Source organism: Acomys minous (assembly GCF_964271855.1).
Source record: "Acomys minous genome assembly, chromosome: 10".
NCBI classification, from domain to species: Eukaryota; Metazoa; Chordata; class Mammalia; order Rodentia; family Muridae; genus Acomys; species Acomys minous.
The window spans coordinates 24,557,022-24,581,768 of record NC_140491.1 but is presented as its reverse complement, the minus strand read 5'-3'; the positions used below and the strand labels follow the sequence as shown (position 1 = coordinate 24,581,768).

The window sequence follows — 24,747 nt, the reverse complement described above, 5'->3', positions numbered from 1 at the left end:
TGGAACTTGAGGGAAGTCAAATATGCCTCCACACTATCCAGCTTCCTTCTCAACAGAGCAGAGATAATAACACCATTAGAAAGATGTCAGGGAATTTGAGATATAGAGTGCTGGCTAGTGTGCGACCACAAGAGTGGTGGCAAGATGGTAGCTGAGCAGATAAAACAAACAGAACCAAAGAGAAGACAGGACCCAATCACGGCCACCATGATGTGCATGCTGGGGTGTGGATCACAAGAAGAATCTTTGGGGTTTGATCTCTGGGGCTTAGGCTCTATCCATTTCTCCTTCTTAATGTGATGGGTCTTTGCTCAGACTTTCTGGGAGGAATATTTCCTAGTAAACACAAATATGCAAAGTTCTGAAGGAACGTGTAAGAGATTAATCTGTAAAGCGATGGTCCAGGAAGATGGTGTTTAACAGTTTACATCAAGCTCTCATGAGAGATGGCTAATGATTGTCCTCTTGGAGTAATACAAAGGACAGCATTTAGGAAGTTCTGATGGCATGCACAGTGGTTGGAGGATTTCTATGTACTCTGATGGGAGGAGATAGTTCCTTTACACAAAACTGGTGTGGGAGACTTATAGAGAGTTTAACAGGGCTCTGCTCAAGAAAGATGTACTTGCCATCTTTACTTTATCAAATATCTCTGGGACATGGTGAGATAATTATTGATAATCTAGGGGAAGACCTCAACCTCAAGTCTAATTAGCAGAGCTTGTGAGTAACTTCAGACATGTGGGCACCATGCCGTAAGTCTCTGAGAGCAGTTGGCTGGTCAGTCTGGTTTCTGGCATCTTAGCCACTAGTGTTATGTGAGTAGAAAAGGAAATGTCATCAATGCCCTCAAGCCATTCTTCCAAACGCATCTTGAGCACTGGAATTAATTCACCAAGGTTTTCAAACAAGTATCACACAGACTAAACCAAACAACTCCCTCCCCCACCAAAGGATGTTAGTTAGATAGAAGTCACCTACAGTGACAATTTTCACAGAAGGGAGGTCATGAGTAAACCATCAATGGGAAATACATATTTACAGGGTGGAATCTTTTTTTTTTTTTTAAAGATAGGATTATTGGATAGCAAAACAAATATATTAGCCTGGTTAAATGTCAGGGTTATTGATTATTAAAGATTATTGCTGTTGTTATCATCTAATCTAGTTGTTTTCTGTCTGTTAACCACAGAATCAGGGCAGATAAAAGTCCTGGCTTGCTTCTACTAAACCAAATTTCATGATGAGAAGGGAAACCCTTCTGGTGTACTGCTCACTGGAACATCTGCAGGACCAAGGTCAGGTGTGTGGCCTTTGTTCACTCTGACATGGCAAACTAGTTGGGTCTTCTCTTGCAAACAAATTGTCTCAGGCCTACACCGTGGAAAATTGCCACAAGTTCTGGACTCCCTTTGTAGTCAAATGGGTTTGCTTTAATCCCAGGCATACTATGTGCAAAACAGAGCTCCTTAAGGCTCTTTCCCAGTTGACAACAGCAGATTCTTTTTGTAAAGCAAATTAAATGAATTCCAAAAATGAAAGGTGGAGGAGAATTTTGGCTATTCCTTTTTCCTCCCAAAATGATTATATGTACAGCACTACCCCAAGACTTGGTGAGCACCACCTCCTCATAATGGAAGCTGAATGAAACTGAAGGCATTGCATTTTGCTTTCTATGCAACCATCAGTAACCATAGCAGAGGTATATATGGAGGAATGTATGTTTCCTTTGTTTGGAAATATAAAAAAAATGAGCCTAGTTAATAAAATGGAAGTAATGTTTTCTCGCTTCAAAAACTATCTGTATATTCTTATTAACCAATACAGTTAATGCAGCTTTTATCTAAAGTTGGCCTTAAAAAAAACCCTGCCTTTCTGTTGGAATCCAAAAATCAAAAGGGTCCCCAATTAAGAAAACATTTTCTGTTGTGCTGAATTCATGTTACCGTACTGTGAGCCCTGACATTTTGTTTCTGTGGTAACCAAAATCAGCTGATTAGTTGGCATGGCAACAGAAAAGATGTAATCCCAGCAGACACACTCTAATCAATGCCCCCAGCACAGATGGTCTCCGGAGGATCAACAAGAAAGAGGCTGGCAGGCATGCAGCGGGTCACGTGCTAGCTTGAGACTAGGCCAGGAAAGGGAAAAGTAAAAAAGAACATTTCTCAAACTACCCGGTAGCTTTTTAACCCTTTTCTGTCTCTAACTAATGAAGTAATATTGACCACGCTGTTGTATGATCCAACAGTTCTCACAGAGCATCCGTGAGAAAATGTGTGCCTTTTTAAAAGGTGAGAATGCGTAGTTTTTAAAATCTTTATACATAAACAACAGCCTGAGTGGAATAGAGAATTTATATTTGAAAAAAGCTTTCTAAATTTTAGATAGAGATATTGCATTTGTAAATGTATATTAAGGGGAATACTATCCTTAACACAGAGAGGAGAGATTATAGACTATAAAGTAATACACAGGGTAAAGTATGAACAGGGAAATAACTGAAAATTTCAAGTGGGTGACACTCAGAGGAAACTTAGTTAATGTACTTGCAGATTATACTTGTCTAGTGGCAAATAATTTAATAATAAATAATTGAGAAGAGAAAAAAAGTCATAAACCTATGTTTGCAGAAGTGACGATGACGTCTGGTAGTGGCTATAACTATTGTTCTAATTTGCAAAACCAAAGAGTATATATTTGCAGTGCCTCTCTCAGATTCTTCCCATGTTCACATCCTTGAATATAACTCAAGGGTCTTTGACTCTGAAAGACTCCCGGCATGCTCTTCTGATTATTGTGCCTTGTTTTCTATTTGATTTGAAATTGAAAACATAAAAGAAAGGCTTTATTATGTGCACTTAAAAATTCTAATTACATATTTATCCTTAATCTATAATGTTCCTAGTATCAGGAAATTACAAAATGCTCACTATACCCCTGAGGGATATTTAATATCTCTGTTGATTAGTACTATGGCTGATTTCTGATTCACTAGTTGACCAAATTTTCATAAAAGCAACTCAGAGGTATTGGGTCAAATGCTATTTGGGGAGAAATAGTTTAGTGATTGTCCAAATCAGAACAATGTAAGGTGCCAACACATAATGTGCTAAATAATGCTAGGACAAAGACCAAAATGTCAGCACAGGCTTTCCAATTCTTTGTGGTACCAAGAAGTTATTGGCTCACTTTTTGTTTAAAATAGCTGTAGCATTTTATTAACTGAAGCTGAGTTATTTTTAATTAACATAAGAACACAAGGAAAATTAGGTAGGGTCTTAGTATAGCAAAAAATCAAGGGTGGAGGGAGGGAGGGAGGGACAGAGGAACGGAGGGACAGACAGAGGGAGAAGGAGAGAGAAGAAAAATGAATCCTTTGAATCCTATCAAATTTCCTAAAAATAAATGTGCATAATTAGCATCTGGATTAAATCCCTATAATGAAACTACATGTCCTAGAAAGAGACATTTTTCATCAGAGTATTCAAATATTCATTACAGGAATAGGCAAATAAAGCCGCCTGCCCTGGAGCAGATGACATGGGTGGCCCAAATAAGCAATGCTCTCTGAGCCAAGGGAGCTGTGTTCAGGTCTTTCTAGTGATTGCCTTGTTTTCCAGGAAAGAAAGAAAGAAAGAAAGAAAGAAAGAAAGAAAGAAAGAAAGAAAGGAAGAAAAAGAAAGAGTGAGCCACTGGCCCCTGGGGAATAGAGGAAACATTGCGGGGGGGGGGGGGGGGGCAATCAGCCACAAGGAAAACCTCAGTGTCTTAACGAGAATGAAAATAGCACTTCGTGCCTTGTGGGTTCCTCTGACGAGTGAGATTGGTCAAACCCAAGTCTGAAAGATTCCATGCCATACCTTCAGAGCAACTCACTGTGTTTATTTGTGAGTTTTGACCTGACTTGAGAAAGAAAGAAAAATTGGCTAAATATATATTTAAAAAAAGGCTGCCACAAAATGTTTGGTACTTTTTTCAATGGCTGTAGCCATTGAGCATAGTTTCTGAGTGATGGAAAAGTTTTATTTAATTATCATGTTTTGTTTCTCTTGTAGCATAAGGAGATGCATGTTTTATTTGAATCTGCTATAGGAATTAACATTTGAGGGGGAGAGAGAGAGAGAGAGAGAGAGAGAGAGAGAGAGAGAGAGAGAGAGAGAGAGAGAGAGAGAAGGGACTGGGGGTGTGTGCATCTTATCTGCATGATTATGAAAATGTCCTCTATCTTCAGAATGAAGTAAAAGGCAAATTAAACCTTCATCCCAACGGACCATTTTCTTCATAACAAAAACTCTCTTCCCAGCATAGACTTCAGCATTCTTCAGAAGCGGTTCTTTGAAGGATTCCTTTCCACTCTGTTTAACTATTCGACAGAGAAAATCCCTAGCCCTTGCCACATTCAAAATGCCTAGTGTTAAGGGGAGGGGATATAGGGTGGAAGGGGGAGACTGGTAGGATAGGAGGGGGACTACACTCAAGGTGTAAAGTGAATATATAAATTAAAAATAATATATAAAATTTTCTTAGTGTCAAAATCACGTCACTATGACTCCATCCAATGCCATGGAGTCAGTGGCAGTGGAGGGCTGCCCTTTGCACTGCATACTCAATGTCATGTCCTGTACCTTTGATTTAAAATACCATCATGGGCACAGACAAAGACTCCAGGATACTAACGTGGTTGGTGATACTAACACAAAACACTGAATTATTATTCTTGAAGCAAAATAGCACAGACAACACATCTCCAGTTTTACAGCTTGATTTTTGGCAATTAACCCTGATAATCCAACACCCTTTCATTTAAAAGGGTTGTCATCTGTGGTTTGTTCTAAAAGAGATAGCTGCTATCATTACTACCACAAAAAGGAGTCATGCTGAATTTTAGTCAGTATTAAGTGAGCAAGTGTTCATTAGAACAAATTTCTGTGGGGCTGAGGGGACATGCATTCAGGACCCTCAAACGCAAGGTCCTGAGTTTGATCCTCAGAACATCAAAAATAAATAAACAATAAATTTAATTTCCTAGTTTCTGTGACTGTTTACTTTTTTCCCCCTACGTGGAAGGGGACATGCAACAATCACATGCTCATACAATCAAGAGGTCCTCCAGTGAGGGGACATATTCCACATGGTGATTTTCTATCCAGGACAGAGGTACCAGGTACCAGGTGCAAAATATGTAAAGCATGATGCTGAGTGTCTACGTCTTCTGTTCTACACCTCATATCCTTCATCACTGGCTGTGAACTTGGACTCAAGTGCTGCGTTGTCTGGTGTTCCGCTTCTTCTATGCTGCTTAGCTTTAGAACCAGCTTCTGTCTGCCGACTGCTGAGTTGCTTGGTTGACACACTGCAATCCTAGAACCTCTGAGCCCACGAGGGAGCAACCTTTAGTCCTTAGATTTCCTATCCCCGTTTACCTCTTTTGTTTTCAGATGCCTTCCGGATAATAATTAAGGTATCATGAGTGAACTGTTTGCCTTGTTTGTTCACATTTGTAATTCCTTAACTTTTTTTTTTTTTCAAAATAACCATGCACAAATACTGTCTGTACAGTAGAACTGTGCTTCTTTCAGCTATCAGCAAACTGTTTGTATAGGAAACAAAAACTCTATTTTAGCTGCTGAAGCGAAGAAGGCCCTGCACTCTTTTCCTTTTAGGTATGTGGCTGTGTCTGAGCCTGGCCCATACCTTGGTGAACATGGGTTTCCCATGCTGTGTGACCATAGCACACTGGTCGCAGTCTACCGTGATGGATGAGTTGTGGTACGATTCCTTCGAGTGTTTGAGGATGTAATACAGGTCGGTCACCCCTCCTTCAAACACGGTGCTAAAATAACGGGGGATGAGAGTCCTGCCGATAGCTGTGGAAGAAAACACAGAGAAGCAAGCCATGAACACTCAAATCCAGCCAACACCACAAACCCACACAGTGGCCAGCTGGATCCAGTCATCTCTAGAAACCGTGCCAAGAGATCATTTCTCTTTCTAAACAGCCATGACCCATCTGGGTTATAAGTAATAAACTATAATCCCTAACTATTCGGGGAAAAATGGGACCACCATCTCGACAAGGTTTATGTCCACTGAAACCAATAAAATAAGAGTTAGTAGTCAGAAAATGATAGAGAGTGCATTTGTTTTGGACCCTCATGTACACTTCTGAGTGAACATATTTTATGCAAAACGAAAGCCAGCTCACCTACATGGCTTGTCCAGTGTGCTATTTACGTCTTAAGTACCCAACTATGTGTTTGGTTTTTATAAGTAGCAAGAGTATTAATTTTAATACCATGTTCACAATGCCTTTTAGTTTGTAAAATATGTTGGCATTTTTTCTCTTTGGGTCTTCAGAAGAAAGTTAAAAACAAACAACAACAAAAGAACCCAAAAAAACAAAACAAGAAATAACTAAGACCCAAAAGAGGTCTATGTTATGAAAAACTATAGTATGAAAAACATGAGTCTGAATGTTTCAAAGACACAGGACTTATAGTCTTGAACCTCACATATGCAAACATCAGTAAACCTGCCTTTTCTAATACTGGGTCTCAAACTGCTTTGAAGAATGGGGATCTTCCATGAGTAAGCTCATCCTACCTCGGTACCATAACCCTGTGGATTCTGATTTCTCTACTTGCTTTTGAGCTGTACAAACTATATCACTGCCCTGCAGATCCCAGTTTTAGAGAACCCGATACTCTCTGCTTGTTCTAAATTGCTCTTCTCCATTCCTTTAAAGTTTGAGCTGGGTTTTCTGATATATGACGCTTCTCAACTTAGGACCAGCCCTGACTTAAGTAGTGACTTGAAATCTTCTTACAGGAGAAAAGTCAACTCACACTGTCAGGAATTTTGCTTATGTGCAGCTATTAAGGCAAAGTCCTAAAATCACTCTCAAGCAATCCTAGACCTTTTTTTTTTTTTTTTTTAAATAAGTCTCTCACAATCACTATATAATACCCACCTCCAAAGACAAAAAATAATATTTAGGATAAACTACCAACGAAAGCTTTAGCTAGGAAAGATGACACATCATTTCCCTAAACTTTAGAATATTTAATTTCACTTAAAAACGCATCTCTGTTAATCCATTCCATATGGATCTACAGCTCTTTTGTACACAGACTTGGGAAAAATAAGTATGAAGAGAGTCTCCTGCCCAGCTGTTTCCTGATGCAATCCTTAGGAACCCACGACCCAATGATGAGCCTTTGAATAATTTAGGCTGTTGTTATTGCTTCCTGTTTGCTGCAGGTAAGATCAGCCAATGAGTGTGTGATAAACAGTCCAGGATCTTCGGTGGTGCTATCTCAAGAAATCCTTATATACACATTTCCTAAATAGTGCCTAATCCCAAATGTTGCCTGTTCCTTTTCTGAATATAGTATTCAAAGAAGAGCAATTTGAGTGCAGCACATCCCCCCAGCAATTGCATGGCTAATATTACAAAGAAAACTTTACAGAACTGAAGACCTTATTGTACTTCGCCAGACAGATAAAATTAATTGAATGTACTTCAAATGTTCTAACTTAAAGCTAATTACCATAAATCAGCTCAAGTATTTTGACAATTCGGAATCTGTACTATTAAGAATAAATACACACCATAAAAATGAAGTTGAAGGGTGAAATATTTCACTATAACATCCAAGGAATTGTCACATTAAAAAGGTTACGGCAAATAATTGCCACTGGATTCATAGCATCGTAGTTTGTTCTCTATAAATCATATACAGTTTAATTGCTCTAGCACACTTAGCTATATATTAACATATTTTTATACACAGTCTAAGAAAAAAATAAATGGGGAAAAAAGTTTGCATTTTCTTAACTTTAACCCTAAATTTGTAATGACCTCCTCAATCCTAGACAACACCTAAGCCTTATAGGAAATTTGCAATGGAACATGGCCCCATGTTTTGAACGGTTTCTAACACCTTTAAAAAAAGCCTGGTGACTGACATGTTCTTTTAGGCCCACTTCCTTTGTGAGTCTGCCCTGTTGTGCTGTTGGACCGTTAGGCACACAGGCCCCTTTATTCACCATGGTGGCAGCCCCAGTGAACCTTAGCAGTGTGGTCCATACCTGGTAAGCATTGTCTTCCCTTCATTGGTTACTCTGGTTCCTGTCATCTCCTTCAGGTAAAAGAATGCAGCATGGCTACCAAGTGTCAGTTTAAGTGGCTTCTTAGAAAGAACAAGAAGGCTCTACCTTAGTGCTTGGGGACTCCGCCCAGCTATTCTAAGTATACAGCTATTCTAAGATCATCCTACTGTGAGAGGCGCAGCCAGGGAATGTTGAAAAGTCTCCTGAAGAAGAGAGTCCTCTCGCTACCAACCAGCACTCATTTTCAGGAGTGAGGACCATCTCAGAACTAAGTCAAGATGTTGTCATAGGAAATGGAAATGAGACTGTACCTAAATCTATTTCCTTGCAGAATGGTAAGTGAAAAGAAATAGCTGAATTTCAGAATCCTTCACTGACAGAAACAGGTAGTTTTCCAACTAAAAACTTGTAAATTGTAGGCATATAGAGGCCTGCACACAAAGAGGAAGCGAGGCAGCACAGTGTCACTGGACTGGTCTATGCTGGGATGTCACCCCTCTAAAGGCCAATTTGTACCCTCCTAGCCCTTTCCCTCTTTCTTGCTCTTCTTTCCCCTCCTTCTTTCCCTCCTCTTCTCCTTTTTGTCTCAAGATGGTTCATGTTAAGTTTCAATTATTTGCTAACAGAGAAAGCTTGGTTAATTCATCCTGGTCCAAGATGGAGATGGTCATGAGCAAGGATACAGGATGAAGAGTAGTGATGGAGAAGATCAATGACGAGAGCTAACGGAGCCTCTGTTTGTGCCCACACTGTGCAAAGCTGCAGGAGATTAAGAGGAATGTCAGAAGCTGTATTAGTTTCCCACTGCTGCTGTAACAAATCACCACAACGCAAGGGCTTAAAACCTCACAAACATATGATCATCTTAGAGTTCCAATGGGCAAACACAGGTCTCACTCAGCTAACGAAAGCATGTCAGCAGCTGTAGCTTCCCTTCAGGAGGCTCTGGGGAAGTTGTTCCCTTGTTTTGTTTTTCTCAGCATCTACAGATTGGCTGCATTCTTTGTTTATGATTATTTCCTCATTTGTAAACTCAGCAGCAGCAAACGGGGCATTTGTAACACTCTTCTTCTTCTTCTTCTTCTTCTTTTTTTTTTCTCCTTTTTTTTTTTTTTCTGGCTTCTATATTCCATGTTTGGTTCCTGACCATTGCACTGGAACTATACAAACAATTCATGATAATCTCCCCATTCCAAAGTCCTTACTAATCAAATCAGAAAGGATATTTTGGTCATGTGAAGGTACAGAACATTCATAGGGACAGTAAATTAGGATATACGTATCCTTGCAGGGCTGTTATTCTGCTTATCACAGAGAGGATGCTGGATAAGAGGTTGTATTCTGCAAAGGGCACAATGAGTCACACACACACACACACACACACACACACACACACACACACACACATGCAGGTATGCACACACACAAGGAATGAATACCATATTAAAATGTGTTTAGATTTAGCTGTGGTGGCTCATGCTTGTAATCCCAACACTAAGGAAAGCCAGGAATGAGGAATGCCATACATTTGAGGCCAGGCTGAGCAACAGAGTGTGGCTCTCTCTCCAAGAAATGGACAAATAAATCAATAAATCATGCAGTTATTGGGACAGTTCATCAGATCCAAATCCAAGGGTATGACTTCCAACCACTGCATAGCTATTCACTTGCTTTGGGAACATTCTCTGAGCTTGAGGCAGGGATGGTGGTGCAGAAAGCATGAACACAGACCTTCACCCCTAGCTTTCAGATGCATTTCTATTGGGAGTTAACAAGTATCTGAGTATACATAACACAGCGTGATAACCCAAGCTCAAAGTTAGATTTGTGAGTTTGAGCTGTTCACCAAGTTCTTCTGAGCCCGGAGTCCAGTGTTCAGCTTTATAGTGTGGAAGCTCTGCGATTAACATTCTTTTAACCTATTAAACCAAGCAGCCACACAGCACAAGTTAACAAAATACTTTGAGGATCTGGGAGCATCTCAGAGATTCAGTGATCTCCTAGCTCAGCAGCCACACTACTTCTGAACCTACTTAGCTTTACATGCATATGCTAAACTTGCCCTTTACATCTATGCTTTAATTCCTGGAATTAAAATCATTTAAATATTGATATGCATAAATCTACATAGTATTCCCACGGAAATGTTTTAAATATGCTTTGAGTTAGATTAAGATTATAGCAGATAATAAAAAGCATTCTGTTTTCTTAATGCATTTAGATCAAAGTCCCTTTGGTTAGGAAGCATTGACTGGGAGAGAGCCAGGGACACAGGAAGATTTTCTGTTAAGTTAGGTAATTGAAATATACTATATATTATTTATGTATGTGTTCATGGAAGAGAAAAAGAAAATCACATATTAAATTATTCACGGCCTGGAATGTTTACAAAAAATGTTCAAATACTACTCTACTTTGTAGGTAAATATATTTACTCTGGGGATAGCCAAAAAAAAAAAAAAAAATCTATTCATAGCTATTTTAGATGGCGAGGCCAGGACTCAAGTTCCTTGTAGTTTCTATTGTTTTCCCCCTCTTGTTACCACTTCTACCCAACTTCTACACAGAAAAGCCAGGTCTCCATGTGGAAGTTGGCAGATGAGTGGAAGAAGGACCCAGCATCTACCCTGTCAGTGTTACTTACAGATAGCAGGGCTCCTAGAGTACACTTGGAGATATTAGTAGACACATTTAGAATCCAAATGGTGTATGGGCTAGGGGAATGGTCCCATTAGTAACATGCTTGAAGTGCAAGCACCTGGGGCCTGCATATGATCTCTAGAACTCCCATGAAAAGCCATGGGGCACATTGGGAGGCAGAGACAGGAGGATCCCTGGGGGAGCTTGCTGGCCAGGTAACCTCTATTGGTGATCCCAGGATCTAGTGAGAGACCCACTCTCAGAAAACAAGGTAAATTGTTGTCCTGGGAAACAACAGCCAAGGTTGACTTCTGGTCTCTCTGTGCACAGGCCCACAGGGGCAAAGCATCCCTTAAACATAATGGTACAAGTCGGGGGCGGGGAACCCAAGGAGAAAATAAAAGCCATTCACACATTCTTCCCAAAGCAGGAAGCCTGCTTTGTAGACCACCCCATTCTCTCCCTCAATTCTAATCTATCTACTCATCTGTTCACTTTATTCTATCTATCAGGGAAGACTTCTGAACTCTTAATGATGTTCATAGCTCACATGAGAAAATCATACTGAGAAATAACCACTTGGGAAACCATTCGAACTGGTAATCAAAGTACAAAATTGAAATACTAAATACAGTCCTTATGAGATTGTAATGAAATAGTGCATGCAAATATTTGTTAGAGAAGTGAATGCTGAGAATTACTCCTTTTCTGACCCTCAAGTCATTCAAAGCCTGCTGGCTGCAACTCAGCCCTGCTAGGTCCCCTCTTCAAACTACAATTCTGAAAGTCCACAAGTTCATTGCTCTGGAGTTCTTTCAGTCATTGTAGAATGGAAGATATTGTGATTTGGGGCCCATTGGTTACCAATTTGGATGCATTAATTTCTTTGTTACAAAGGCAAGTCAATTCTGAAAACTGAAAGAGATTGAAATCTGATTTTTTTAAAAAAGGAGGGTAAGAAGTAGTTTAGGGGCCAGGATGACATAACACTTCGATGTTAGCTAGCCAAGAATGTTAATGGTGTTTCCAAATAGGCAACGTTAATTATATTAAAACCGTTGATTATTTAATGATATTTACAGTTTTTTTTAAAGCATGATGATGAATAAATTTGTTATCTGAGCCTCGGTCATTTGGACATTCTGCTACAGATGCTGCATTTAACAACCTCACATGGAAATTCTCCTGCATTACAGTGGTAACATTAGGTAATAAGTGTAGATTCATTAAATAGACGCATTTGTATTCATAAACCCATGAATGTATTAAGCTAACACAGAAATGAAAGTGCTTCTAGGAGTGATAAAAACAAAACTGATAACTTCACACACAGAAAATAACCATTATGAATAGTCAAAACAATGGAACTAAAACCTAAGACTTTGACAGAGGTGGTATAGTTCAAGCCATATTTCCTTAATTTTTAAGAGGGAGGCGGGGAGGCAAGCCAAGCTAACTCCATGGCTGCAGGCTGTCATAGCTTTGTCATGGCTTTGATTTATTTTCTCTACCAAAGGAATTTGATTTACATTTCTTCTCCCTAATGATATCTCTTGCTTTTTTCAAAGATTCATTCATTTCATCTATGCTTATTAAATACCTGCTCTGTGTAAGACATTTGTTCTGAAGATACGCAGACAAGGCTTAGGGTGGTAGCGAGTGGGGTGGGCTGACTAGCCTGCTGCAGGCCTGTAAGGAAGTGGAGCTGAGTCTTGATTGAAAAAGGTCATGTGAAGACCTGTGATTGAAGAGTTCCAAGTCTAGGGTTCAGCAGTAACAGCGGGACTAGGACAGACATGGATTTGGATCAGATGTGAGTGATGGATTATGATGTCACCAAAAAGGCATTGTGGTAGGTGATCGAGAGATCAAGCTGACAGGTGAAGTCAGAGATAGATTCAGGAAAAGACGAAGCAAGAGGTTTGCCTTTTGTTCTACAACAAATGTATATCCACTGGCTAAGATGATCTTCAATTCTATAGAGATTTTTTATTTGCTGAGAAATAGGATGAGGTATTTCTTTCTACCAATGAACCCATCAGGTCATTAACTAAAGACAAGGGGTGAATGTCATGGTTCCACCTTGCATCTGCTCATTCCAAAAGACATGTTTCTTATGTATTGAAACTAATACCATTTCTTATGTATTGAAATGTATGTTGTACTTTGTATCTGGTAAAATTATTTCTGCATTCTTTACTTTTTAATGTCAAATTTTTATAATTAAAAAAGATGATTCTTAAGATTCTTTTGTTAAATCCAAAGAAATATAAGGAACATTGGTTCAATTACGCTCAGAAAGAAAACATTGGCATCTTTTAAATCTTTCAGCATAGGGTTATAAAGTGCATGCCCATAAAATGTTTTAAAAGATGTCCATAGCTCTCTACAGAGTATTAGGGTTAGGAAAACCTTTGCTTCTTAAATATTTTCAAATATTTTACATATGGTAAATGGTGTTGTGATTTTTAAAACCATATTTCTAACCAAAGCATATATTTGAATAATTTTATTAATATAGTTTTTAGACTGTTTAAAAAAATTAAAGTCCAAAACCATATTAATATAAAATTATTCAATTAAATGTTTTGATTAGGAATATAGTTTAAAAATCACAACACCATTCAACATATTTAAAATATTCAAAAATATTGAGAATTTTGCTCCATTTCTCCTTTCCAAATTACTGATGTCTTTCTCATCTTTCTGCAGCAGCTGTAAGAGATGCTACAATTAGAAGCTGTAATGTTGAGGGAGTAAGCACTCTCTATGCACGTTGCTATGTTTTGGGTTGAATATGGGATAAGGATTGTGGAAGAAAATTTTCTTTATTCCTTGTATTCATTATGTTTTGCCCTTGAATCCTGATATATATATTTAATTTCAAACATATTTTCAATGCTACTCAAGTTTCTTTTAGAAAAACTACTAATACATTTTCAAGTATTGAACAACATTCACACTCTTAGTATACACTTTACTATTTCTTCACATACACATGCAGGCATAGTGGAAGAAATTGTCACACAAATTAATATATAAACTTATTTATCCTTCAGCATATATTAGTGGAAATATAATTCTACGTGAGCCATTGTATTGGGAACTAAATTACAACAGAAAGACCTAAAAGAGATATAGTTAACTCCAGCAATGCCCAGAAACATTTTCTAAGATTTCTGTAGTATTAAAATATACCTATAGCTGGTTCCATGTTGAAATATGCTTAATGTGTTTCCCTCATTGGAGTAAGAATGATCTCCACTCCCAGTAACACTGATTACCTCATGATTAATGATTATGAATGGCTCTTAACATATGTGGGAAAAATAAAATATGAGATACCAACAATTATTTAACAAATGTAATTAGGTTAGCTGTGATTACATCTCACACCTTCATTTTGAAGGCCAGCAGCCCGATGCCCAGAAAAGTAAAACCAATCAAGTGCTAAGCACCTGTAGAATTTCTAGATTCTGGTCTAACTATACCACATAAAATTTTTTAATAATAATTTTTATTTTCTGAAATTATAATACAATTACATAATTTCTCTCTTTTCCTTTCCTTTACTCCCTCCAAATTCTCCCATGTACTGCTTTGCTCTTTTTCAAATCCACGGCCTCGTTAACTTTAATTTAAAATTTTGTTACACACACACACACACACACACACACACACACACACACACACACACACACCCCACTCATACTCCTAAATATCTAAATATAACCCGCTCGGTTCATATAATGTTACTGGCATGTACATGATCTTAGGGCTGAGCACTTGGTATTACATGACCAATTGGTTTGCTCTTCCCTGGGGAATGTCATTTCTCCCACCCCCAGCATTTCCCAGTTGCTTATAGTTCTTTGTCTGGGATGAGGGCCTGTGAGCTTTTCCCCTTCTTATTGCCATGGGGATTAAACCTAAGGCCTTATACACGATAGACACGTGCCCTGCTTCTCAATCAAGCCATTACATTTTAGTTACATAATAGCCCAGGTCCAAGAAAGCAGACTTTATATTTCAGGCACTTGCTAGGGGCGCACTAGACATGACTGTCCTATGGATATGGAGTGAGCGTGGAGTCAGACCTTCCTTTCTGTTGGGGGTTGATTTGCAGCAGAGTTCAAAGGATATCGCCATTGTTTCCAATATTCCAATAGAATAAACATGCAGACAGGAGATCTGCCTTTAGACATGAGCAGTACAATCAGGCTGTGTGTAGCTGGTGCCTTATCTCCACCCATGACAACTTGATGCTGGAGATCCCCCTGGGGCTACCATAGTCTCCCCCTTCCCCTATGTTTTGGATGGAAGAGCCTTGGCATAGGCCCCCAGGGCCTCTGAAGTGTCACAAGGGGGAATTGTTAGAGCTGAAGAAAATGACTCTGGACACTTCTAGGGTTTTATGCCACTGGAATGACAGGGCTTATTTGTTTAAACATTTAATACTAACACAGGCACCAGTAAGTCTCAAGTTCCCTGACCACTCCATAGCCAGCAATACCATCAGCACTAATATCCATCAGTACCTTCACCTTTGATATTAATCATCTCTGATGTTAATATGCCACATAGCCTTCAAGATACTTTAATTATACATACAGACACATGACATCTAGTTAGATGTATGTATATATGTATATTGCGGTTAGCTTTACTTGTTGACATGATATTCCAGGCTAACTGACTCACGCTTCTGGGCCCTTTTTCTGCCTCCACCTCCCATCACACCTTTGGAGTCTTAAAATTGCTGATGAAGCACACCATGCCATCTGGCTTTTTTCCTTGTGCTCTCAGGATGGACCTCAGGTTGCCTGGCTTTCACGGAAAGCTCTTTTTACCTCCTAAGCCAGCTCAAAGAATTTTACACAGCACCTGAATATGGCTGTTTTACGTATCATTTAAAACTTCCCTATTGAAGGACATAGAGAATACTCCCCAATTTTTTTTTTCATCAGTATAGACAATGTGAAGGGAAAATACACATTTTTATTTGACGAGAAGCCAAGAGTTGCCCTTTGAAGTACTGCTAGCAATTCATTCCCACTTCTCCTTGTTGAAATGTAAAACATTTGCTATATAGGCCACAGGGTGTGTCTGTCACCATGTCAGTGATCGTGTTTCAGTGTCACAGGCATCAGCTTGCTAGGCTACCATGGTAGATGAACCGTGTCCACTGGCCGCCTCCCATGATCTCCAGCATTTCACTCTAACCCACTGACCTTCCTGAAGGGAAAACAATGCTGCAGATTTGATAAGTTAACAACAACAACAACAACAAGAAAAATTCTTTAGCATTTTTCAATGCTCCCAAACTTCAGCCTGGATGAAATCAGTTCAGCATGTTTTCCCGAGCTGTCCCGAACTCAGCCTGGCAGAGACAACCGGCGTTATTCCATTTTACATTTTAATATCAGCACATTTCATCTGGTTGACAGAATGGCAGATGTGTGTTTGTAATTTTCAACTTAATCCAGGCCAGGAAGTAATGGGCTTTAGCAATTCCAAGAGTGGGGAAGGGACGATTTTGTTTCTTCTGAAGGAAGGAGGGCCTGGCTACCACATCCGACATCATTTCAAAGGGGCTAAGTGGTCACTAAGATGGAATTTTCTTGCACACCACATTTGTCCAAGGGGGGGGGGGTTGGAAGTCAAAAGAGGAGCTTGTCTGATTCAAAACTAAGCTAACTGGAGCCCTGTGCCCTTCCTTGGCCTCATCTCCTCCCTCAGCATTGTTGGCACATTTGAGGTCTTCAGAAAAAATAAATCTATCTCTCCCATTGGATGCAAACTCTTAGGCATCCTCAAGCCCTACTGTCGCAAGGCACTCTCTGCTGAGCAGAACCTTCTTTCCTTCTGATTTTCTAAGGTCTCCCGGTGCTCTCGAGTAACTGCAATTGCCAGCCAATTCTATCGCCTTTCAGGTGTAGTTCGAGAAACCATTCCTGAAATAGCTACTCAGGAGACGTTTGGCAAACAAATGAACTTGGCCTTGGCCTGTCTATTTAGATGGTCTGCTCCGTGTACACAGAGGTTCCTTGTGCAGAGGTCAGGCCACTTTCAGTCAGGGCTGCAGAACGAAGTCAGTGAGAAGAGAAAGACAAGTGCTTTTATTTTTGCTTTTAATTTTAAAAAGATTTTATTTCAATTTTTGCTTATGTGTAGGTGTCCATGTACATATGTGCACATGTATGCAGGTATCTTTGGAGACCTGAAGAGGGTGTCAGATTCCCTTCAAGTGGTTGTGGGCCATCACACAGGTGTGCTGGGACTTGAACTCTGGCCCTCTGCAATTGCAGTGAGCTCTTTTAACTGTTGGGCCACCTCTCCAGCACCCAAACTATAGTTTTTAGGGCTCCTATTTGGATCTCTCACCTGTCAGTGTTCAAGTACAAAACAAAAATCGTAATTTAGAGACTAACCATTTTGGAAGACTAAGGCTGACATTGGTTGAGCTTTGCAAAAAGAAATGACGCCTCCCATCTAAAGCTTCTTAGGGTGGAAGAGGCTTTCGCCTCACACTTATGTATACAATTCCCAGACATCTAAACTCCATATGGAAAGCACACTGCCTAGCTAAGAGTCCAAGTCAGCATTCCAGGGACATTTTACAAGGAAGCTAAAGTCCTTGGAAATAAGAAGCAGTAAAAGAAGGTCAGGCTCGCATTCCACAGCAGTCCGTGGGGGCCTGTGCTCCTGACCCTTAGATGGTGTCGACAAGGAAAAGAACGGCTATTCTGACAGAATTAAATGTTGCATAGGCTTCCTGGCAGCAGGACATAATGGCTGACTGTAGCCACCCGGCTGACAAAACTGCACAGGCACCAGCTGCTGGGGCTGACGTTCTGCGTCTGAGTTTTCAGTGAAGCTTAAGGACGCAGGCAAGAAAAGATCCTGCTGAGCATCCCAAGGGCAAAGGCTCAGCATCTAGTGGTTGGCGCTCGTGCACACCTCACTGATAATCTCTTACATGCATGTTAAATATCAAATATCATCTAAACCTCAGGTTTTCACCACTGCCTAATCCATTGCTTAAAGCTTTCATTTCCATTCGGTGACAGGGTTGTGTCTCAATTCATAAAATAAAACGAGTCTTTGGGATTACACTCTACCGCCTTTAGGAAGACTGAGGACTTTCTAATGAAGAGATACGGAGTACCAGATACCCAACAGACATCAGTAATTGAGAGCAGGGAAGCTAACCAGGCTAGGCACAGCTTTCCTCTCTTCTCTGGCTCCTCTCTCTTGATGCTGTGAAGACTAGTATGAAGGGACAGTGAGTCTCCTGAATGCATCTGCTTCAAGACTCAACAGGCCTGACCTCCTTAGAGTAGGGCTAGAGTGATGCAGTGTTAGCCTGAACCTACCCTACCTGCATGTCAGTCCAGTGTTACCTTAATGTGGCTGTGTGGTTCTGGGCCCACTCTGGCCCATGCTTTTTCTCAACTAAACAGAGATGGGAATAACATCAACTTCAGAGGGATGCTAAGAGGGGGCATTGGACCTCCTTGTCTGGGGCAGATGCATCCTAAGGTTACCTGTGGATATCTGAAAGCATAGACACTAGTACTGGTTTCTGTATATGTGTTTTTTCATCTATATACATGTCTGTGTCTAAGCTTAAATTGTAAATTGGGCACAGCAAAAGGCTAGCAGTTATAAGTATTAATATAACAACAATTTCCACAGTAAAAGTTGTGTGGATGTGGTTTATCTTTCTAAAATGACTCATTTTACTCAGACTTCTCGTGATGTGACACCATCCAGAGTCTGTACGATGAGAAAAAGCCAGATGAACAATAGATGCATTGTGACAGTATTTAGAATACTGCCCAGGTTCCGTTACACACGCAACACAATAGTGAGGCAGATGATAACTGTCACAATTACAAAATGATTGACGGGCGGGTAGCATATACAACATCAATACACTAAGCATTGTGATGGCCCTACCCTAATGAGTCAGAGTGAGAGTGTATGTGACTTCACTGTGCAGTTCAGAGAAGAGTATGTTATGACTTTATGAATGGTTGCTGGAGCCAGAGTTTGTAGGTGACTACAACAAAGCCGTGTTTTCTGGACACAACAGGGACATTGAACACATGAACCCACAGCCATTGTGGCAGCGTATTCAAGAACTGTGTGAGCTCCAACAAGAGGAGGACATCTCAGCAGAGAGGGAAGAAGAGGGCATACAACCCCACTCCTAGCTGGAGGAGGGGGGCTATTGTTAATTGATAGCTGCTGGAGAGAATAAATTGATTTTCTTTAAGGGTGTGGTCTCTGGTAAGTCAACCGCATTTTAGTAGATGGCATAACACACTCCCAGGACACAGTGGTGCTGAGAAGGCAAATAGTCCCAATATGAGTGCTGGGCTTTGCATATGGCACAGGCTCAATATATGCTTGCTGAAGAAAGAAACACAGCTTGAAATACATATGTCACAACAAGAATCATATAAACTCAATCTGCATTCTTCTTCCACATGTTGACAAAAATATACACTCCAAGCATTTTCAGAGATGAGCTTGCTTCTGTTGGAGGCTTCTGAGATTCTTTCTGTCTTCCAGGAAACCCCAGGACGACTTTGTTCACTTGGCTCCCCAAGATTAAAGGCAAGAAAATCAGACAACCGAGGGACATTCTTTCGCTCATTTGTTGTTATTTTTTCAAGTTTTTGGAAACTCTCGGGATTCTTTGCATAATCTGCACTTGAGTTGATGGCTAGGTTGTACCTTGCTGCTTTACGATTCTCCTCCACCCATTCCCACCTCCACCCCATTTCATTTCTTTTATTCCAAGGCTTTTGTTATCAGAATTTCACTCTCTCCAGAGGGAACATTTTAGCGGCATAGGTTTATGACTACCGTAAAGAAGAAAGTTTGAAAGGCAAAGCCTGACGTGATCCTCAGCTTTATAACAAACTCCTGTCTAAACATAACAAACCGCAACCAGACATGAGCCACAGTGACAGACCGCAAGACCATAAAGATGATGGAGATCGGACAGGACAGGCATTCTATAGAAACAAACACCTTCTTTGCAAACAGATAGGGTGAGCAGAACACTGAAAAAAAAAAAAAAACCTCACTAGGGGAAAAATGGTCAGAAGAAATAAGGACAAAAACATAAAATTCAAATGACAGTCCAGCCCAAGGAGATAAACCCAAGGCAGACAAAGAATCCAATTTTACTAAATCAAGCCGACATCTCCCTCTGACTTTAATTGACCCCGTAAGCTGGATCCTGAACAAACATAAAATTAAGCCGCAGTTACACCCAGTGAAGAAATGAACTGCCAGGATGTAGGTGTTGAAGCTCCACTCTCTTAGGAGATGCCCTGGTTTTGCATGGGAACTGTACAATCGTCCCTCCCCTTTGAGGAAGCCACCAAGGGCCCAGAGCTTGGCGTGAGGTGAAGGGCATTCAAAAACTCTAAGAATCGTCACTGGAGGTTTTTGGATCTGAAGTAGGATCCTGCACTGCACACAAACACCAAGTCATGTTCCTGTAATGTATGGGAAAGGCAGAGTAACCAGTGTATGCGGCTAATAAGAATGCCAAGAGCCACAGTCAACCTCTCCTATAAAGTAAAAAAGCATCCGATAGCGAAGAAACATTGCTCTCTGTTTGCTGCAGCCCTCTTAGGCATTGACATATTCTTCTTACAGTCTCTCTAGATTTCTTCTACAGGATATTCTTTCTGGATACTCTTTATTTTTCTAGACAATGACTTCTTTTGACCACGAAGCATGTAACTTTTTAAATGATACCTTCTCATTTATATAGGCCAGATTGACAAGGTGAGCCTCTCTTCCTACACTTCCTGAAATGGTTCTCAAGCTTAGAATACATCTTGGGGTGATCCTTCTCACTTGGTGACTCAAGTTTCCTTGCTCAGGGTGGGCACCTGTCCTCCAGTGGGGTGAGCCCTTTATGAAGCCAGTCAGCATGCTGCCTGTTGTTGACAACAGTTATTAGAAGACATGTTTATGTTTACTCTGATTCTAAGATCCCATCCCTTCTCCCAGTACCCTATCAATGGAGGGAAGTGAGGATGTCAACACTAGGCTGCAGACACTTACCCAGAATTCCAGGCTGTGATCAGCAGTGATCTTGTCTCTTGCTGCCGGGCAAGCTCTAACCGGCCAAGCACTGCTGCAGCATGGCATGTCCAATTAATAACTGTGTGTGCATGTCAATGTATATCCACAGAGTAATACACAGACATGTACATGTACACACATGAGTAAGTATATATTGATGCACAATATGCATTCATTGGATATGCTCTGACAAATAAATCCCATGAATGTAACATGAACAAAGTAGATAAGTGTCTATCCTTATGAATTCACATATTTAAAGGCCACAGTGACACTTTAAATTAAGCGCACTGATGTTGAATATCCCCTAAGCCCTGCATCCAGTGCACAAGGGATACTTACTTAAACCACCAGACTCTGGTCAAATTCCCCCACCCTCTTGAACCAGATACTAGATCTGGGTATCTTTACCCCAAGGTTGAACTTAACCCAAGGCTCATGAGTGTGGGGTCTTTGGGTGATAGATTGCCTGAAGGTGAGGGCTTTGTAGCCATCTAGGACAGGTGATTCCTGGGAGTCAGCAGGCCATTGTGAGCATGTATGAATTGATAAGTGGGGTGATCATTTGTGCAATTTCGGTATGTAGAGATACAAACAGTATCTCCCTTGTGGGTAATATTAGTTGTTATGCATATGCTTTATAACCCCCCAGTGCACTCTTGTTTTTGAGAGTTGCTGTGCATATCTTTGATTTTTTTTCTTGGTTTCATGGGGCATTTGGAAGGGTTTTTATTCTTATACCAGAGAAGTTCATATTAAAGAAAAACTTAAAAGGAATGAAAAAAATCAAAGTAGCACATTAAAACCATGGATGGCCATATTGTAAGTACTCTGAATGTGAGGTCTCTTATATTCACAGTGTGTTTTTCCCAGGTAGAGAGATGAAGGCCCAAAAATAATATTAGACTACTTGCCCCAGTTCACTTAAACATTAAGTGACAAGTAACAGGAGTCCAGGTATGGGAGTTAGTCACCTCCATGGCTCTTGGTATTCACACCCAGCCATAATCCCTTCTATTTGAGAATGGTTCAGCGAATTGCTTCTAGCAATAGAACAGAAATTGGTCAACACTTTCAAGATTAGTTTATAAAATGCCTGTGGCTCACTCCACTTGAGAGAGCCAGTCATAGTGTAGTGAATTGTACCACTGATCTCGGTTTTCGAGTTCACAAATAACAGTGACCCAGGTCAGCTAACAGTCATGCATATGACCTTAAAAGCAGATTCCCCTAGTTGGGGCAAGATGGATGCAACCCCAGTGACACCTTGATTATAAGTTTGTGAGAGCCACTGACCCACAGACCCTCTAGAAAGATATTCCTGGATTCATAAACCACAGAAATTATAAGACAAAACCAGTGTGTGGAATGTATTTACTTAGTGATTCCTCCAGAAGCCATAGGCTGCTAAATGAAAAGCCTGACTCTAGGTGTGAGATACCTCACCTCAAGTTATTGCTTAGGGGTGTTACAGAGACCCTCCAGAACCACACAAGCTATTGTCACTGCTCTCCAATATTGCCCACCAATATTAGACTTTAAGGTGCTATTTCTGAAGTCAGTATATACTCTGCTCCCAGGACACAGAGACACCAAGCTGGTACTGAGCAGGAAGCATCGGCCTTGTGGACTAATAGTTGTTATACTGGAAGGTGTTATGAAGTTGTCACAGTTAGGCTTTCCATTGCTGTGAAGAGATACCGTGACCAAGGCCAATTCTTTAAAAGAAAACATTTACTTGGGGTTGGCTTACAGTTTCAGAGGTTTAGTCCATTATCATCAGGGCAGGAAGAATGGCAACATGCAGGCAAACACGATGCTGGAGAAGGAGCTGAGAGTTCCACCTCTTGATCTGAAGGCACCCCGAGGAGAATGTGGCTCCACATTATGCACAGCTTGAGCATATATGAGATCTCAAAGTCCCGCCTCCACAGTGACATACTTCTTCTAACAAGGTCACGCCTTCTTCAAGGAGGCCACAGCTCCTAATAGTGCCACTCCCTATGGGCCATATCTACTCAAACCACAACAGTAGTCTTTTGGAGGAAAATATCATCAGTAGTGTTACCCAGCTGTGAAACGTGTGAACTACAATAATGACTGGAATGGGAAGATATGTCCATGAGTGCAACAGTGGCGTGAGTGTTGTAGAGATAACCAACTGATTTCTAATTGGATTTAAGGCTTACTCCGCAGGAGGAAACATACTTGATACCTTACATCTGGCCTAGAACCCATGATTGGGGAGCTCAAAGGTTCTAAAAGTAAACTTGCTACTGTTATTTGCTAAATAGATATAGCATGAGGCTGCCCTTAAAATCATATTTCTGTGTCTTAAGGTTAGCTCACCTCTCACTTGTTATCAGAGAAGCTTTTTTGTGGATGTGGCTGTGGATAGTGGTTAACACAGAAACCCATAATTGAGCCAAGTGTCGGGAAGAGAGTGGGTTGCTTAGCCACAGATGGAACATTTCTAGCACTTGCTCCCACCATGGTTCAGGGACCCATCGTGGAATACAGCTTGGAAAGGTTTTAAGATCCAGAGGTTAAGGATGACTGGACATGACACGGCCACCATGTTCATGAGTTTACAGCAGATATGGTTCCCTGTGGAAGGCTTGGGCAAGATAGAGCCAGTCCACAGTCTAGCACGGAGGGTAGAAGAACTCACGGTCCTTCACCAGTGACTAAGGGCTGTGGACAGCTGATGGCTTTGTGTGGAGGAAGAGTGAGTTTTATTTAAGCGTGTAGTCTGTGGAAAGTGAACTGTGCTCCAGTGGAGGACCCTACATCTGTGAATACATGGGCAGCATAAATGCACTCGGTGGATTACAGAAGGGCATGAAGCTGGGAGGACTGGGAACATGGACGGGTGAGTCTGGGAAGCGTTATGAGTCAGGGTGAATATGAAAATATATATATACTGTATAAAATCTCAATGGATTAGTAAAATATCCTATTAGAATTATTTACTTCCGGGTGCCACGAGTTAATATACCAGGATTTCACATCTATCCTTGTGCCACGGCTGATCTGCCATGAAGGAGATACATTACAACAAACCTGAGGGTTGTGAAGAAGGAAAAAGTGGAACGAGAGTTTGTTAGGAAACTCCAGTGGGTTTGCCTTCATACTCTGAGTGATTGTCGGCCTCCCAGGAGAACCCCGGAGAAACACAGCTCAAGAACTGTGAAGCAACAGATCCAGTTAGTATCAGAGCAGGTCTGTTCAGCTAGATTGTAGCCAGGGTAACACTGCACGAAATTAGCAGGATATAAAGGGCAACAGTGGGTTGCAATAAGCCGCATCTGCTCAAAGGGTGCTCCTTCTAACTCATAAGTAGGCTGGCTTACAGTGCTATGCATGTTGCTACACCGTAATAACAAGCAGACTGGGTAGGGGTTACAAAGCCCAGGGATAGCCCCTGTTATGACAGCACCATGTGCATGGACCCCCCAACCTCCATCATCCAACTAGGTTTCCCTTGCACTTCCCCCTTGCATGTCCTTTGTCAAAGTCTTCAGGAAAATTCCAAACAATCTCAAAGATACTAATGATGCTAGCTAGTAGAAAAGTAGGCATTTTTTTCTTTTTTTTTTTTTAGGGGGAAAAAAAAGCACTGGTGGCTTAAAATCTGTAGTTAGTTCAAGAAATTAAAAAGTGAATTGTATCCCCCTCAGATGGTCCTTCAGGTATGAATCCATGTTGGACATTCAAATTGAACATGATAATTTGATAGTTATTAAAGGAGGGTGAGTCACCTATGAAACCTCTTTCCCCCACAGCTCAGAGTCATAGCAGCTCTGTATGCTTTTTTGTTTGTTTGTTTGTGTGTGTGTGTGTGTGTGTATGTGTGTGTGTGTGTGTGTGTGTGTG

General features: G+C 40.7%; 1 protein-coding gene across 10 annotated transcripts in view; it reads right to left on the bottom strand.

The window, feature by feature from the left end:
- The window catches only part of LDB2 (LIM domain binding 2), a 389,066-nt gene that overhangs the window by 60,133 nt on the left and 304,186 nt on the right, over positions 1–24,747 (bottom strand). For all 10 annotated transcript variants that reach the window (XM_084799110.1, XM_084799111.1, XM_084799113.1 and 7 more), the window contains exon 3: positions 5,698–5,870. In XM_084799110.1, the coding sequence (XP_084655236.1) occupies positions 5,698–5,870 (173 nt within the window). The remainder of the gene's footprint in view (positions 1–5,697; positions 5,871–24,747) is intronic.